The sequence below is a fragment of the Carettochelys insculpta genome, chromosome 11, assembly GCF_033958435.1.
Source record: "Carettochelys insculpta isolate YL-2023 chromosome 11, ASM3395843v1, whole genome shotgun sequence".
NCBI lineage: Eukaryota > Metazoa > Chordata > Testudines > Carettochelyidae > Carettochelys > Carettochelys insculpta.
This window is the reverse complement of record NC_134147.1, coordinates 48,857,347-48,875,994: the sequence shown is the minus strand read 5'-3', so window position 1 is coordinate 48,875,994 and position 18,648 is coordinate 48,857,347. Positions and strand designations below refer to the sequence as shown.

The window sequence follows — 18,648 nt, the reverse complement described above, 5'->3', positions numbered from 1 at the left end:
GTGTGTGGTTGCTAGCGAGAATTTTCCTGAGGTTAGGTGGTTGCCTTTAGGAAAGGACAGGTCTCCCATCCAAGGCCTGTGAGTGTAGCATCATGTTCCCATATAGGTTGTATATTGCCTATAGGCCCTCCAGTGCATTTTCAACAATGACAAATAGAATACCACCTAACCTCAGAACTTTTCCCTGCAGCAAACCCTGTAATTTTCTTCCCACGAAAGCTCATCACCTAATAAATTATTTTGCTAGTCTTTAAAGTGCTACAGAGCTGTTTTTTTGTTTCACAGAGAGAGTTTGCAGGATTGATGTCAGGGATTAATTGCAACCACAGTGGGTGTGGCATTTTCATTGCAGACTTCAAAAAGCTCAGGTTGTTACATACAGGCTGTTTCTCTATTCTCAACTACTAGAGTGCAGCCCTAAGAAGCTTCTCTGATGTGGAGCCTATGGGTATGTCTATACTACACAAAAGGGCACAGCATGGCCAGTGGCAATGTTTGAGCTTGATCTACTGCCAAAATGTGGGCAGTCCCAGAGCCATGTGTCTGAGTCTGATGACCTAGACTTTAAGACTTGGTGCTACAGTTTTATTTTGTTTCAGTGCAGACATACCCTATAGGTTTTATCTCTATTCAACAGACAATTGAAACCATGCTCAATGTAATTTATGATAGCATGGTTTTTGGCAGATCGGATGCTCACCTTTTTGTCTTTTGAAGTTTTTTATCCCTATGACAATATGTGTGGGTCACATGAAGCCCTAACACAAATTCCAAAGTTGTTTATATTTAGACCTAGCTAGCAGTCAGCACAATCCTAGCTGAATGTGGCACGTTACAAGACCACAGGATTTGAGATTTATGTTCTCTGTTCAAAGATTTGCAACCAACAGAGTCAGTATTGGCTGTATAAACCAGTCAGTTGGGTCCATGAAACCCTAGCATCTCTCTTCATTAGTAAATGTTATCCTGCCAATTTGTCAATAGTTTGAAACTATCACTGAACAACAGTAAAATGCCTTGCCAACAATAATCTGAGACATATTCATATAGAGAACTCATTAATTCAGTCTTGGTATAAGTGATATAGCGATTAGTTTTCAATGATGTTGCACTGGCTTACACCCAGGACTGCATTTTATCCCAAAATACTATACAAGACGTGTCTGCACCGTAATTAAAAACCCACAGCTGGCCCATGCCAGTTGACCTGGGCAAAGGGGCTGCTCAACTGAGGTGTAGACACTGAGGTTCAGCCCGGAGCATAAGTCAGTTGGTAAGGGTCGTCCGCAGGTATCTAAGTGCAACGTAGACATACCCTTAATCTGCATGGCGTGAGATACTGTTAATATAAACTCTGTATCAGTTTCAGTTAGCTTTAAGACAGATGTGCAAAGTTCATTTGAGATAATTACAATAAAAGCTTATTGGAAAGAGCTATGTTTTGAAACAATTTCAATTTTTTTGCCCAGCGCAAACTGATTCATTCCGTTAGAGGGCATGAAACCCTCAAGCATTTGGACTTTCTAAGCACTTCTGCTAAAAAAGAAAAACAAAAACAGTTTTATCATGTATCTCACATTCAAGGAACTCTGCGTCCTGGCTGCTAAGGCCAGGCTCATTCTCTCTTTTGTTACGATTATTCAATCTGCCAGAAAGAGTACAGAATGTTTTGTCTTCAGTATCTGCAATGTTATAGGGCATAAACACATCTTCAGTGATGTAAGAAAGAAGTTGGATTGGAGAGACTATAAACATGCAGTAAACCGAAAAAACATGACGCAGTCACAGCCAGAAAAGACCAACAGACATCTAGTCACAGGGAAATGGCACCAAGTAATTATTGGCTGATGGTAACAACATCTGAGCATTCTGACTCGTTCTGTCAACATATTTACAAGCATGTTGATCTAGTCTTAATGCTGTTTGTGTTGTGTTAGATTATCTTAATTAGAATAATAACGTAAGAGGGACAACACCCCCAACCCCAAATATCATTATCTATTCAGTTAAAGTGACTTGGATCCTGACTGGATGGGTCAGAGAGCAGGTCAGATCAGTACGCAAGAGCAGCATTTGGCTATTTGACAGACAACTCTCTCAACTATCTTTATTTTTTTCTGGGCTGTTTTGGGATAATTTTTTAGCATATCACTGGCAAGCGGTCCTTTAAAGATAGCTTGCAAAAACTGTATTCACATAGTTTCAAATTCAACATCCCATAAACAACCAGAAAGTGTATTTTGTAATAGCAAACAGAAGAACACCTAGTTCACCTATTTATCCTCATACTAGATTTTGTTGTGCAGAGACTTAATTGATGTTAGAAGCACACTAGAAATTAGGTATTTTAAACAACATTTGTGTTGCTGTGCTCATATCAGTGCTGACAACACTATCAAAACAACAAATTGTGGGAAATAGTTATTGAAAGAGATTCATTCATTTTAACACTAAAGAGACAATCTGAAAGACTAATTATTTTTCCAAGTAAAAATAACATGGATGATTTTGACACTCTCTTTGCGACCCTGTTGTTCCTCCTATAAGCATGTTTGATACTCTTTTGCTGTGCAGCTCTTATTACTCTTACTGTGACCCTGCACTCAAGGATTTGATGAAGATAATGGATGCGAGGGTGGAACATCAAAATGTGGGGGCTCAAAAGTAGCAGTAACATAGGAAATAAGTTATCAGGCAGCAAGAAGGATTAGAAAAATATTTCTTTGGAAAAACATTTGATGCAGGGGGTCCTATGGACAACAGCTTTGTTATCTATTCTACTCTGCCTTTTTCTACTCAGTGTTATCCAGTGTTGAGTACAACAGGGATCCTGTATGAAAAAGGTAGAATGTGATTATGCAATTAGAACAGGGACAGAATTCAGTTGCAGTCAGGCATTTTCTAACTTCTGAGTTACTGACTTTTCAACCTTAGCATTTTTTGATAAAGAGATTTTTGTAATGAAAAAAGTCTGATGTACAGCTAATGAGATGGCATAGGTTACCGTCACCTATAAACATGCACAGAATGGGCACTATTACACTTCAAGTTCATTGAACAGGGACAAGTGTCTTGCACAAACTTGCTATCAGTTGTCACGCCCACAAAATAAAGAATGAAGTTATTAAATGAACCCTGGAATAAACAACTTTGAAATGTACTTCATGTATCCTTGAGAGATCCTCTCTTTGTCCATTGACCTTCAGGCAGAAGATAAAGAGAGCCCCAGCGTTTACATGTTAGCCTGCTTTACAGCAAGCATGCCTTTCTCCTCATCTGAGTTTAGTTGCTGTGTATGGACATCAGAAGACTAATACAACATAGCTCCTTAGAGCCGTACTAATATTTACTGGTAACAGTTTTTTATATAACTAACTGGATTTATACACACAGGAACACATGAGAAGATTATCAACAAATATTCAAAATTGATACAAATGCCAACTAGTGCCAAAAGCAAGGGATAGCCATGTGGCGCAAGAGGCTTGGAAAGAAATATGATTTTACTCCCTTGGAGCTGCAGATGCCCCTTTTCCCTCTGGTCCCTACTTGCCAAGGTTTCTTTTAAAAAGTGCATACTGCCTTTACAGAGTCCTGGTTATAGTAACGCCTCTAGTACCCAAGGGCCACAGTAGATAACTTGTCAGAAGCCTCATTTAACTCTGCGGGATATTATTATTCTATTTACTTCCTAAAATCCACAAACCTGGAAACTTTGGATGCCGTATCATTTCGGGTATTGGCACCATTACTACAGGACTATCCAGCTATGCAGACTCCCTCCTCAAATCCTATGCCACCAACACTCCCAGCTATCTCCAAGATATCACTGAATTCCTGAGGAAGTTACAAAACATCAGAAAACTTCCTGACAACACCATCCTTGCACCCATGGATGTAGAGGCTCTCTACACTAATATTCCACATGAAGACGGATTACAGCTGATCAGAAATAAGATCCCTGATGTTACCACAGCTAGTCTGCTGTCTGACCTACATAACTTTGTTCTCACCCACAATCATTTCTGATTTGGGGACAATTTATACCTCCAGATTAGTGGCACTGCTATTGGCATGCACATGGGCCCACAATATATTTACAGCTGACTTGGAAGAACAATTCCCCAGCTCTCGTCCCCTATTATTCCTCCTTTACTTACAATACAATTGATGACATCTTTATCATTTGGACCCATGGTAAAGAGACTCTGGAAGAATTTCACAGAGACTTTAACAAGCTACACCCCACCATCAACTTCAGCTTTGACCACTCCACATGAGAGATACATTTCCTGGACACTACAGTACAAACCACTAATGGCCAGATCAATACCACTCTCTACTAGAATCCCCCTGATCGCTACATTTAGCCACGTTTCTAGCTTCCGTCCTGCACACACCATATGATCCATCCTTTACAGTCAAGCCCTGAGATACAATCACATCTGCTCTGATCCTACTGACAGAGATTGAAAACTACAGGATCTCCAAACAAACAAACATTTATAAACTTGAATTACCCACTGGGAGAAAAGAAAAAATCAACAGGGCCAAACGAATACTCAGAAACCATCTACTCCAAGATACTCCCAAAAAGCCAATAACAGACCACCACCACAACCTACAGCCCCCGACTCAAACCACTGTAATCCATCACTGAAGACCTACAACCTATCCTAAATCACAATACCACACTACACAAGGCCGTAGATGACAGGCCTGTTCTCTCCTACAGACAACCTCCTAACCTTATGAGGATTCTCTCTAGCAACCACAGGCTATACCAAAATAATAATAATCCTGTAAGTTTTCGTTACAACAAGCCCCGTTGTCAACTTCGTCCACATATCTGTTCTGGAGATCCCATTACTGAACCTAACCATATTAATTACAGAATCAGGGGCACATTCTCCTGTTTCCCAACTAATGTTATATATGCCATCATGCGCTAGCAATGTCCACCCACTATGTATATTGGGCAAACTGCACACAATCTTTGCCAAAGAATGAATGGACACAGAGCAGACATCAAAAATCTCCAAATACACAATCCTGTCAGCTAGCACTTCAATGGACTGGGCCATTCTGTTAAAGATCTGAGAGTTTGTGTTCTGGAGAAAAGCGACTTTAACAAATGTCTACAGACAACATGTTCATAACGTTCATATTCGAATTTGACACATTAACACTTGGTTTGAACAGGGACAGCAATTACCCGACCCATTATAAGGACTCTTTCACATGCTTTCATGTTTGACCTAACAATGAACTTCCCCACCCCTCACCATCCTCTTTCTGCTCTTCTATCTGATTTGCCAACCTTGATAACAATTTGTGGACCTCTGTGCTTTATATATTGGGTCTGTTCTGGTAAGGCTATAGATCTGAAGAAGTGGGTCCATCCCACGAAAGCTCATTACCTAATAAATTATTTTGTAAGTCTTTAAAGTGCTATGTGACTGCTTTTTTGTTCTGTGGGACATGGCAGTGAAGTTGAGTCTTTTCTTATCAGTCAAGGCCATTTTCCTTTAAGCTTTTTCTAGGCACAGAAAGACACTGGGTTGGCATGATATTTTCTGGTAACAGACCACAGATAAGGTGCTGGACTAGAGGTGAGATGTGGCAACCATAATAAACTATCCTTCAAGAACAACAAGAAGTCTTGTGGCACCTTATAGACTAACAGATATTTTGGAGCATGAGCCCTCGTCGGCAAAGACCCACTTCATCAGCTGCATGAGCGGGGAGGTGGTTCCAGAGGGGCATTTAAAGAGTGGGGTCCCAGTAAAAGGGAGGGCCAGAGCTGACAAGGTCTATTCAGCAAGGTGGAAACGGCCCATCATCAATAGCGGGTATCAAAAGAGGAAAAAACAAGTCAGATCAGACAGGGGATGTGAGCCACTGTCAGAGTCCAATGGGGAGACGTTAACGCCCAGGGCAGAGAAGCTGCCCCTGCAAGCCGCCAGCCACCCCCACTCCCGGCCCAGTCCTCGGTCAACGGAGTCAACTTTGCAAATAAGCAGCGGCTCAGAGACGTCTCCCTGCACCCGAGCGTCAGCGCGAGCCGCCCCCACAAGGCGGGGAAGCGCGGCGTCTGCAGAGCCACTTTCCCGCCTTTGCTGCTGCTGCTGCTGCTGCTGCTGCTGCTTGGAAGGGCTGGAAACGTCGTAACGAGACCCCAGACTAAGGACCGTTCAGTGCTGCTCCCACTTACCCCCTGGGCACCCCCTGACTTCAGCAGGGCCGTGGCCGGGATGAGCTGTCGGCCCCCATCCTTCGCACGCGGCGCGGTGGCTGTCAAACCCCTGCGGAACCGCCCCAGGCGCTGCCCAGCTCCGACCCGTTTGCTCCGGCTTTCCAGCGCGCACCGCTCAGGCCGGCTCGCACACGAGACGGAGGCTGAGGAGAACCGCTCGCAGCGGGGGGGCTGCCGGCAGCACCAGCAGAGGTGGGGGGAAGGGCGGCTGCTCTCGAGCTAACTTCAGGCTGAGCGCCTCAACGGCGCTCATGCTAGATTCCCGCGTGCTAGCAAGGCGCATGCGCAGCGGTACTTCTCTCTCCCCCGCCGCCGCCGTTGAATGCGCACGATACGCAGGCGCAAGATCCTCCCGCAGGGCTGTTCAGTGCCGAGGACGCGCCTTGTGCGCGTGTCCCTACTGTGACGTAAGCGCATCTTCACCCTGTCGCCTCTGCACAGCTCGGCGTGTCTCACCTACGGCGCACGCGCCGCTCAGTTCCTCCGTCGGGCTCCGCCCCGCGCCTCCTGCTGAGCATGCGCAGTGGCGTAGCTCCCTTTCTCCCTCTCCGGAGAGGCTTGTGTGACCGCCGCGGCGGGAGTCCGCGAGCTCACTAAGGAGGGAGGCCCCCGAGCCCGCGGGAGCCGGAGCCAGCCGGGGCAGACGGCCCGGCTGAGGGGAGCGGCGCGGCGCGGCCCCAGTCTCCGGCACCATGAGCATCGAGATCCCGCCGGGCCTGACCGAGCTGCTGCAGGGCTACACGGTGGAGGTGCTGCGGCACCGGCCGCCCGACCTGCTGGGCTTCGCCGCCGACTACTTCACCCGCCTGCGGGATGCCCGCGACCAGGAGGCCGCGGCCGGCGGCCGCAAGGGCGTCAACTTCGACGGCGAGCCCATGCAGACCGAGTCCAACGGCGAGGAGGAGCCCGGGCGGGACGACGAGGACTCCGACTCCGACTTCGAGCGTAAGGGCCGAGTGGGGGCTCGGGCGGGGCACGGCGAGGGCCGGGGGGCCGCTGCCACGGCGGGGCCGACCGGGTTCCTCGGCCGGGGGCAGGCCCCGCGGAGCCGTGCTGCGAGAGGTCTGGGCCGGGGCAAGGGGACACCCCCTGCTGGGGTGCGTCTCCCGGCCAGCCCGGGGGTGTGTCCCTGGAGGGCGGGAACGGGGGGCTGGGGATAGAGGCACGGTTACAGCGACGGGCCAAGCAAAACCGGGACTGGCAGTGCTGCCGCTGGTAGCCCCTTGCGCGGCCCCCTGACCCCCCCCCCCCGGCTCGTGAGGCGCTTTGAAAAGACCCGACGGCGGGGAGCTGTCGGGCACCCCGCTTTCCCGGGCAGCGTTCCTGGCAGGGTGCTTTCTCCGTTCAGCCTCCGGCAAACCTGCACTGTGGAGTGCTCTGTTAGGTGAATTTCACAGCGAAAACCTCGCCAGTCCCATCCCTCCCTAATGTGCGGGGCTAGTTTAGCTACAGACTAATACAAGACACGGTGCTTTGAATGGGGGGAAGAAATCTAGGCTGCTGTAACCCACAGGAAAGGGGCAGTCCCTATCCGTATGAGCTGCTCTGGTGTGCAGTCTCTGTGGAATTTTCTGTCTGTGTTTCTTTGTCTTTTTGTTATCTGTGCTATTAAGAATCTGCCTATTTGGGTTCTGAAGTAGTCTGCCTCTAACAATTAGATATGCCATTGAAAAGGCGGTTTACTGTACGAAGTTTGGCCTTCAATATATTATAGGCCACTGTAAAAGAGACTCATCCTGGAGGCGGTAATCAAATATATGCAGCTACACAGTAACTGTCGAAAGGGTATTATAGAATCTGACTTGAACTATCGAAAGATCAAAATGTCCATGCTGCTGAGTTATGTGGTATGTAAGATGATGCACTTTTTGTTTGGCCCTTTAGAATATTTACAGTACAGATATTTAAGGAATGCCCTTTTCTCCATTTGTGTGTGTGTGTTTGCGAGGGGTTGGATGGTAGTGGTTGAAGCTGAATTCAGTGTACATAATAATGGAATGATGATGTGGATGTATCCTAACAGTGTGTGGGCAACTCAGTTTCATAAATAATCATAATTAATTTAGTGCATCTGATGGGGTTTTTTCCCCTCTACTTTTGGGCACCCAGAGGTGATAGGAAGCCTTGTGCACCTTTTTCTGGTTCCTGCCTTGAGCAGCTCTAGGGCAAAAGTGAACTTTTTTTCAGGTTTTACCCTCTGAAATAATCCTATACTCTGCTTTACTGTTTCAATAGAAAACACAGTAGTTACAATTTTACCTAGTCTTCCGATATATATCTGCTTTGTTTTGTACAGAATGCTTCTAGGCTCAATATCAGAAATTTGCAAAATTCCATCTTTAAAGCACCGTGGTACTTTTTTTTTAGGGGGGGGGGAGTTAAGCGATAGTTTAGAGTCCTTTTAAACAGTTACGTTCTGTAAAGTGATATCAGGTAGTATCCAATCCAACACGAAGCCTTTTAATTGTCAGTAATAAAACTTCTTACTTTACATACACTGAGATTTTAAATGTGAACAATACTAACTAGTTGCATTACATTTTCACATATCGTATTAGCTAGGTTAGATCTGTTTTCTTACACTGAATCAGCTCACTTGAATAGCTCAGTTTGTGCAGTGTCCTCATCAGTTTAATTATCTGAATATTTTGGGCTGGGGTGAGAATGAGTATTGATACTTCCTGATGATGTATTCTCTTCCAGCTGTCAAATACACTTCAGTTTCATGGTTTTTCAGAAGTCTTTGTCAACATAACAACGTCCGCCATTAGAGTGTTGTACCTTTTAGCAAGATAACACCAAAGAACTGGTACAGGGATAGGAAATAATTTTGTGGAGGGGGTCACTCTAAAAATATTGTCAAGTATTGGAGGGGTAGCCATGTTAGTCTGCTATATACATCGGACAAACTGGACAGCCTCTACATAAAAGAATAAACACACACAGATCAGATATCAGAGAGCACTTCAATCTCCCAGGCCACACAGTAGCAGACTTAAAAGTAGCTATCCTACAGCAAAGAAATTTCAGGACCAGACTCCAAAGAGAAATTTCTGAGCTACAGTTCATCTCCAGATTTGATGCCCTCAGCTCAGGCTTAAACAAAGACTGTGAATGGCTGGCTAAATACAGAAGCAGCTTCCCCTCCCTTGGTGTTCACGCCTCCAGATCAACTGCTGGTAGTAAGCCTCACCCTTGCCGACTGAGCTAACCTTGTTATCCCCACGCTTGCTCTGGCTTATTTATACCTGGCCCTGCAGATTTCCAAGACCAGCATCTGATGAAGTGAGTCTGTGCTCACGAAAGCTCATGCTCAAAACTTTTCTGTTAGTCTATAAGGTGCCACAGGACCCTTCTTTGCTGTTCCAAAACTATTGGTACTGGTCCCACCCAGGTCTGGAACCCCTTGAACAAGTGGGTCTGTGGGCAGAAGGTGTGGGTCTGTGGGCTACAAAGAGAAATAGTGTGTGAAAGTAAAAGAGAATGTGTGTGTGTGTGAGAGACAGACTGACTTTGTGACTGTGTGCTACAGTGTATTTGTGGCAGTAACTGTGTGTGTGGCACAGACTGGATATATATGACAGTGTGTGTGCTAGCTGCTGTTGGGTCAGCTTTGGAGAGACGCCACCCTCTGTATCTTTTTAAGGGAAATCTGTTCTGCTTTTTTGTCTCCCCGCTCCCCTGCACTCCTGAGTCAGTTGCCATCTGTGCTTCAGACTCCAGAAATTCTGCTATGTGTCTCCCTCTCCCTGATCCATGCTCTGCAGAGATTGGGTACAAGGGCAGGGGAACACCCTGAGGTAAGCACTATACTCTCTCTCTCTCTCCCCTCCCCTCCCCTCCCTGCCCCAGCTAGCAGGAGAATCCCAGAATCAGCTGGGCTGCAGACAGAACAGGGTGGGGAAGGGGCAGCCCAACACTTGCTGTTGGCTGTAAGTGTGCATGCTCTGCTAATCAAATGGGTGAGCCAGAGAAAAATGCTTGGCAGGCCACATCCAGCCTGAGTGTGATTTTGCTCACTCCTGAACTTGTTCCTACCTGATAAATCTTTGAGGACAAAGAAAGACAAAAAGCATAGTACTGTTAGCTCCCATTTGCTTTTTATAATTTTTTTTTTACAATTAAAATTAAAGTAACTTTTTTACAGAAAGCTCTTATATGTATTGTGCAATTTATTTGTGCTGTTGCATATTGCGATACTAAAACAGCCCAAGAGTTGAATGTCTTATAAGTAAACTACATTGTGGGTACTGCCATAGTAATTAATAATTAGTGCTAGAACTACTCAGTGGTTTGAGCACTGGCCTTTGTAAACCCAGGGCTGTGAGCTCAATCCTTGAGAAGGCCATTTAGGAGTCTGGGGCCATGTCTACACTAGCCCCAAACTTCGTTTCGAAGTTTACTAATGAAGCGCTGAAATACATATTCAGCGCCTCATTAGCATGTGGGCAGCCGCGGCACTTCGAAATTGACGCGGCTCGTCCCGACGGGGCTCCTTTTCAAAAGGACCCCGCCTACTTCGAAGTCCCCTTATTCCCATCTGCTCACAGGAATAAGGGGACTTCGAAGTAGGCGGGGTCCTTTCGAAAAGGAGCCCCATCAGGATGAGCTGTGCAGCGGCGAGCCGCATCAATTTCAAAGTGCCGCGGCTGCCCACTTGCTAATGAGGCGCTGAATATGTATTTCAGCGCTTCATTAGTAAACTTCGAAATGGTGGCCGTTTACATGGCCATTTCGAAGTTTGGGGCTAGTGTAGACGCGGCCTGGGGCCAATAGAATTAAAAAAAAAAAAAAATCTGTCAGGGATGGTTCTTGGTCCTGCTGAGAGGGCAGGGTCTGGACTTGATGACCTCTTGAGGTCCCTTCCAGTTCTATGAGATATGTAGATGTATGTATACTACTTTTTCAAGTTGTTGAAGCTGACACCTATGTGCCTTAACTTTTTGCATTCATAAAATTATTTCATAACCTGTGGTAACTTTCAAAATCCAAAAAGGAATAGGATTTCCACTGTTTTCTAAAGTTTTAAGATGTTGGAGATCTTTAGGATCTTAATAAATTTTGTCCAAATGAAATTAGGCCTTTGGTTTTAGAAGGGAAAAGTTGGTTTAAAAAACAGACCACCCTATCTCATGTAAAATTCTAGACGCGAGTTGTATTGAATATATATATATTGACGAATAAATACAGAGAGCTTCTGAAATCACACAGCAAACTTCTCTGGAGTTTTTATTCTCCGCAAAACTCACTCAGTATGGTTGAAACCTTCATTAGTCAAAGTATTTAATGATTTATCCTTTTTGATAGTGTATTCTTAGCATAGTAAGTCCTTCATTTTTGTACACCTTTTGGCATAAAAGGATGTATTTTGAACATCCTTGAACAAGCCTAATGTACATGTAAAAGTATAACGGTTACACATCTTTGCATCTAGGAACCAATTTTCATGGATTTACGTCCGAAGAAATAAATAAAGGTTTTATTAAATAATTAAACCTTTTATGTTCAGAATTTACTTGCCTTGGTGAGATGACCTCGGGATATAAAACATTTACAGTAAGTGTAGATACAGTACTGTTCAATCTTGTTAAATTACAAGGTATTTTGATGGGGATGTTGCTGATTGTAATCAGAGCCAATACAAAACATGTGAATTGGATGAGAGAGAACTCTGCTGATTGAACAGCTGGATAATTATCTATGTTAATATGAAATGGATAAAGGCTAAACCCTGCAAATTTTCACCTTGGTTTTCATTCTTTCTACTTTTGATGGACTATTGTGGACTGGTTTGCCCCGTGTTTGGGCTATGAAGAAAGTAGTGATAAGCTATGTATTTCATTTCTGTTCTAATTAGGTTCCTGGACATAACATGAAAGCTTTGGCTTTGTGTCTGTTTGTCAGGTGTGATGTGTGATCCAGCTTTTATTCTGTTCATATCTGTATTTGATTCTTAGTACTGTGTTTCCTTTGTTACACAACTGAATTATGTTTCATACAGACAATGGAACAGTTAGGGAATCTTCATTTACATGTTAATGAAGGTTAGAAAAGGTGTAGCAAGAATCTTTAGCAGTATAAAAAGAATGTTTGATTAAAATGTTACCGAAAAGGGTGAAGGAACATAAGCCAAAAGAGAAACAGGTTAGAATATTTAGATATGTTAAATATTATTTAAGTTGTCAGAGTCTGATGAAATTCGTCCAACGGTGCTTACGGAACTAGTTGAAGTGGTGTGAGAATTGCTAGCAATTACCTTTTGAGAATTCATGGAGGGCAGTTTGATTCCATGGGCTTGGTGAAAGGCAGCCTTTGAAAAGGGGAACAAAGAAGACCCAGGGAATTATCAACCAATCAGCTGAACTTTGATACTTAGTGGAACAAATTATTAATCACTTTTTAAGCACTTAGAGGATAAAGCCAACATGGATTTATCAAGAGCAAATCTTGTCAAACCAGCCTAATTTTTTTAGACAAGTTTACTGACTTACTGGACAGGAAGGAAGCCGTGGACTTGATTATACCCTGATTTTTATTAAAGGTTTTGACTGAATCCCTGTGACATTTTCATACACAAACTAGAGAAATGTGGTGAAGATGAAATTACTGTTAGGTTGGTGCACTATGGGTTGAAATATCCTACTCCAAATGTAGTTAGCAATGCTTTGTTGTCACATGGAGAGTGAGCATCTATTGTGGTCACATGGTGGGTTACTTCTGAGGCTGATATTACCTTTATTAGTAACTTTGATAATGGAGTGAAGAGTATGCTCATAAAATTTGTAGCTGACACCAAGCAGAGAAGGGTTGTTAGCGCTTTGGAGGAAGTAATTGGAATGACCATGACAAATTATGGAATTGGTTTGAAATTCACAAAATGAAATTCAATAAAAATAAGTGCAAAGTACTACACTTAAGAGGAAAAAAATCACATACACCATTACAAAATGGGAAATAAGTGTCTAAGTGACAGTATTATTTAAGAGTCTAGGAATTAGATTGGATCTGAAATCCAACATGTCAATGTTCTGGCATATAATAAAAGCATTGAACTCTTTAAACAAGAATAAAAAGCCCAAACAAAAACCCAGTAACCCTGACTTATTCTGCAGTTGCTCCAGACATAAAGGACACACTAATGTGTAGTAAAGAATAAAAAAATATTTGAAATTAGGACCGAAGAAATATCACAGGTGTGCAATGAGTATTTTACGCTGGGTTTACAGTTTTAAATAGATGTACACACAAGCTTCATATATTATACTTTTAAGAAGTGCTAGATTTTTCTTTCTAAGTAGAGGGAAAAAGGGAGGAAAATAAAGCCAAAACCCAGAAGTGTAAGCAAATGTACTATTTCTTTTCTTTGAGTTGTTGCTCTTTGGTTCTTCCAGGTTTTTCATCACTCTTAGATTCCTTTGGTAATGCACTCCGTACGTGTTACTGTTAATGTAAAAGCAGTGGGGAAAATTCCCTTGTCCATTTCCTTTCAGTGGGAAGTGAGGGAAATGTATTCTGAGATGGTGACATCAGAATCCCAGAACCACTTATAGCAACATTTTTCCCCCACAAGATGCTGGCACAGAATCCCAAAATGCAACGGGTCTCCAGGAACTGAGGGATAGGTGCTCACAATCCACTGCCATGGTCAAACTTAGGCACTCTGGTGGGGATACACTAAGTCGACTTTGTGAGCAGTTTCAGACACTCAGTTTCGACTTTATAAAATCTAGCAGTAAAAGGTCATCTTCAGTATATTTGAGTTTACTCCCAAGTGTAGACGTACCCTTAACTCCATATACAGTGATCATTTAGACCCTGGGAACGTGAGCAAGAGCCAGCTATCCTGGCACCTGCAAGGGAATGGTTGGTGCCACTTCAGAGTAGCACTCCTCCTCTTCCACTATTCCACTTTAACCTTGACTATTTCTTGTGTTTTAACAGAAAGAAGCAAGCCCCTTTCCCCAAAAAACACTGTGGGGAGCAGGAGGAAATAAAATAAAATCCCTTTTCTGTGTGTGGCAGGCTAAAGTCTTGAACCATCAGTTAAGGAACTGAAGACGCAAACTGGAAATGAGCCTCAGGTCTGAGCATCTTTTTCCCCATGATCAGAAGCAACTTGGTTATATTTGTACATTCATAAATTTAACTAGGTCTGCTAAGCTAAGCTGTTTGACTCGACAGCTCCTTTAGGAAGGCTGTCCAGATCTTCACTCTCTGATGATTAGAAAACTTTTAATTTCCAACCTGAATGGGTTCACGGATGCATCATACCCATTTTTGTTGTTTCAGCATTGTTCTTTAGCTTAAATAGCTCTTTACCCTTCCTGGTGTTTAGTCCTGTAGTGTATTTCTAGACAACAGTTACATACCTGCTCAGCGTTTTTTTTTTAGGTCAAACAAGGCAATCTGTTCCAGTCTTTTCTCAAAATAATCGCTCCATTCTTCTGATCAACCCAGTTGCACTTCTTTGCAGCTGTCAAGAAGGATTAATTAAAACTGGAACATTGGTGACTAGACTTGTACACAACATTCCAAATATCGGAGGGGTAGCCGTGTTAGTCTGGATCTGTAACAGCAATGAAGGGTCTTGTGGCACCTTACAGACTAACAGAAAAGTTTTGAGCATGAGCTTTTGTGAGCCCAGACTCACTTCATCAGATGCTGGTCATGGAAATCTGCCCTTCAGATTTCCATGACCAGTGTCTGATGAAGTGAGTCTGTGCTCACGAAAGCTCATGCTCAAAACTTTTCTGTTAGTCTATAAGGTGCCACAGGACCCTTCGTTGCTGTAACATTCCAAATGACGTCTTACCAGTACCTTGTACAAACAATCTCATTACTACTTCTCCACTGACTTAATACATCTAAATTTGTATTTTTCACAGCCTCATCACATAGGTGGCTCAGAATCATCTTGTGATTGACCAGCACACTGAAGTCTCTCTCCTTTCCTATTGCTTCCAAATGATGAGCCTCAAGTTTGTGGAAGAAATTCTTATTACACCTTAAGTTCATGACCTCACATTAAGTAGTATTATATCATCCAATTCTTTTGTTACTCCAATCTCAAGGTCATTCAGATGTTCCTGTATAATACATCCTTAGCTATGTTGATGATGCCTCCCAACTTTATATCATGAGCAAATTTCATCAGCACACTACTTTTTGTACCAGGGTCATTCATAAAAATATTCAGTAAGATTGGGTCCAGGATTGATCCTTGATGAACTCCACTAGTAACCTTTCCCCAGTCCAATGCTTTAATCAGCTTACTTGTGTCAGTTAAGCAGCATTTGTAAGGGGTTTGAATCCTACAGTGGTGGAGGCTAAAGGGATGTCTCTTGCAAAAACAACTAAAAATCATAGTCATGATTTCAGTTTAACATTTATTTTTTACATAAAAATTACAAGATTCCCACCTTCCTTTTTTAAGGGGTAATTTTTTTTTAGAGGACCATGATGCCTGTGATTATGTGGATTTTGCTTAGATCAGTTTCTGAAAGCTTGAGTGATATTTTCATTAAATATTTCTGTAATTCTATGTATATAATATTCTGAATTGGATTTAACTCTGGGTTATCGGTGATAAGGTGATTAGACTGTTGTTCAAATGAAAGTCAACATTCCATAATTACATAAGGCTCCAATCTTGCATTGTACTCCAGCAGTAGTCCCTTGTACCACGTAGAGTCCCACTGAAGTCCATCTTATTTTTCTCTGCTGGAAACTTTCGATTACAATGGAAATAGTGCTTTGTGGTTTAACTGTGGATATTAGTATGAGGATAAATATCAGAGAGGTAGCTATGCTAGTCTGTATCTTCAAAAACAACAAGAAGTCCTGTGGCACCTTATAGACTAACGGATATTTTGAAGCATAAGCTTTCGTGGGCAAAGAACTGCTTCCTGAGATGCATGAGTGGGGGTGCAGTTCATCCTTCAGTCTGCATAGACTATGGATCGCGCCCTTTAAAGTTTCAATTGAGGACTTCATTTACAGTGTCTATTGTGACTATGAAGACTCACACAAGAGTGACAGTCCTTGCTGCATCTCTTGCAGATGTAGTGGGTGTCTGGCAAGTCCTTATTGTGCTTTCTGTGCACTCGCTTTTCCTCTGCTAGCTGTCTGATCTTCATCTCACCCTTCTGAAGGCCCTTGTGTAACCCCTGCCTCCATCTGCTGCGGTCGTCTGCTAGTTCTTCCCAGTTGTCCAGCTCGATGTCTACCTCTCTGAGGTCTCTCTTGCAGACATCTTTGTAGCGCAACTGGGGGCGTCTGGGAGGTCTTTTGCCAGAGGCTAGCTCACCATACAGGATGTCTTTTGGAATCCTTCCATCATTCGTCCTGTGGACGTGGCCAAGCCAGCGGAGCCGACGCTGCCTGAGGAGGGTGTGCATGGCTGGGATTCCAGCTTGCTCGAGGACGGCGGTGTTGGTCACTCTGTCCTTCCATGATATTCCAAGGATGCGCCTGGGGCAGCGCAGGTAGAAGATGTTGAGCCTCTTTTCCTGGCGGGCATACAGGGTCCAAGTCTTGCTGCCATAAAGGAGGGTGCTGAGGATGCAGGCTCTGTAGACTTCCATTTTGGTATGAGTGTACAGCTTGTTGTTATTCCACGCTCTCTTGCTGAGTCTGGACAGAGTTGTGGCTGCTTTTCCGATCCTCCTGTTTAGCTCAGTGTCCAATGACAGGGTGTCAGTGATGGTGGACCCGAGGTAAACGAACTCGTGGGCGACCTCTAACGTATAGTTGTCAATGCTGATTGATGGGGATTCAGCAACACCCTGACCGAGTACGTTTGTCTTCTTTAGGCTGATGGTAAGCCCAAAGTCCTTGCACGCTTTGGAGAACTGATCCAGCAGTGTTTGAAGCTGGTCTTCTGTGTGAGACACTACAGCAGCATCGTCTGCAAACAGCATGTCTCTGATGAGGACTTCCCGCACCTTAGACTTAGCTTTCAGCCTTGCAAAGCTAAACAGTTTCCCATCAGATCTTGTGTGTGGCAAGATGCCCTCTGTTGAAGATCCAAAGGCATGCTTCAGGAGGAGTGCGAAGAAGATCCCGAACAATGTTGGAGCAAGCACGCAGTTCAGAAGAGGATTTAAAGAGGGGGTCTCAGGAAAGGGGAGGGCCAGAGTTGATCAGGTCTATTCAGTCAGGGTGGAAATGGCCCATTATCGGCAGTTAATGTGGAGTAGTGAACATCAAGAGAGCAGAAAACCAGTCAGTTCATCAGTGAGAACAATGGGCCACTCCCCTGATGAACTGACTCATTTTCTCCTCTGTTGATGTTCACTACTCCACATTAACTGCCGATAATGGGCCATTTCCACCCTGATTGAATAGATCTTGTCAGCTCTGGCCCTCCCCTTTCCTGAGACCTGCTCTTTAAATCTGCCTCTGAAACACCCCACTCATGCATCTGATGAAGCAGGTCTTTGCCCATGAAAGCTTATGCTCCAAAATATCTGTTAGTCGTTAAGGTGCCACAGGACTTCTTGTTGAATATAAGGATGCAATTCCTGAGATGGGTGATTACTTCTGTACACTAATTCCTTGTTTCAAGAATTGTATAAGCTTTAATATATAATAGCTATGAGGCATTCATGTTTAGCTTAGTAACAGAGAGTAAGCCGTGCTAGTCTATACACTATCAAAACAAAAAGCAGTCAAGTAGCACGTTAAAGACTAGCAAAATAGTTTATTAGGTGAGCTTTCATGGGACAGACCCACTTCTTCTGAAGAAGTGGGTCTGTCCCACGAAAGCTCACCTAATAAACTATGTTTCGCTTCGTGTTAAGACAGACATGTAATGTGTACTGTATGCTGAAAGTTGCTCTGTAACAATAGCATGACATTTTATTTACTAGGCAAAACGTGTGTTTTTTCTTGTGGGTCAGATTTATAAATGGCGATTATGTAGTAGTAGCAGTGTGTTAATCTGGATTTTGTACTTTTTAGTTGGTTGCACCTGGTGCCATTAAAGTAGTATGACATAAACATTTGATAACTTTTTATATTGCACTTCCAAAGGTGAAGGTTTCAGCGGCTACTTTGATCTTTCTGCACAAATTCAGTTATTCCGAGATAAATGCCCATTGATTTGTAGTACTCAGTATAAAACAATAAATAGCTGCTGAGATGAGAACACCGAAGCGAACTTTCTTGGAAGTTTTTCACGGAGTGTATTATAAGCAATCTTGGCAGTCACTTGATAACGAGTAGGCTGTCTTCATATCACCCTCCTTCCTGGTATGTGCTATGGTAATATAAATAAAAATAACATGACTCAGCAGCTGTTGAAGGAAGAAGTGTGTTCTCCCTCAGAGGCTTTTGAATGCAGCAGCCAGCTTTGTTTCAAGTTACTATATGAATTTTTGTGTTTTTGAATA

At 43.6% G+C, this 18,648-nt stretch overlaps 1 protein-coding gene across 1 annotated transcript in view; it reads left to right on the top strand.

The window, feature by feature from the left end:
- The first annotated feature begins 6,694 nt into the window (after positions 1–6,694).
- The window catches only part of PRKAR2A (protein kinase cAMP-dependent type II regulatory subunit alpha), a 154,247-nt gene continuing 142,293 nt past the window's right edge, over positions 6,695–18,648 (top strand). The window contains exon 1 of the mRNA XM_075005326.1: positions 6,695–7,201. Coding sequence (XP_074861427.1) covers positions 6,949–7,201 — 253 coding nt within the window. The 5' untranslated portion in view covers positions 6,695–6,948. The remainder of the gene's footprint in view (positions 7,202–18,648) is intronic.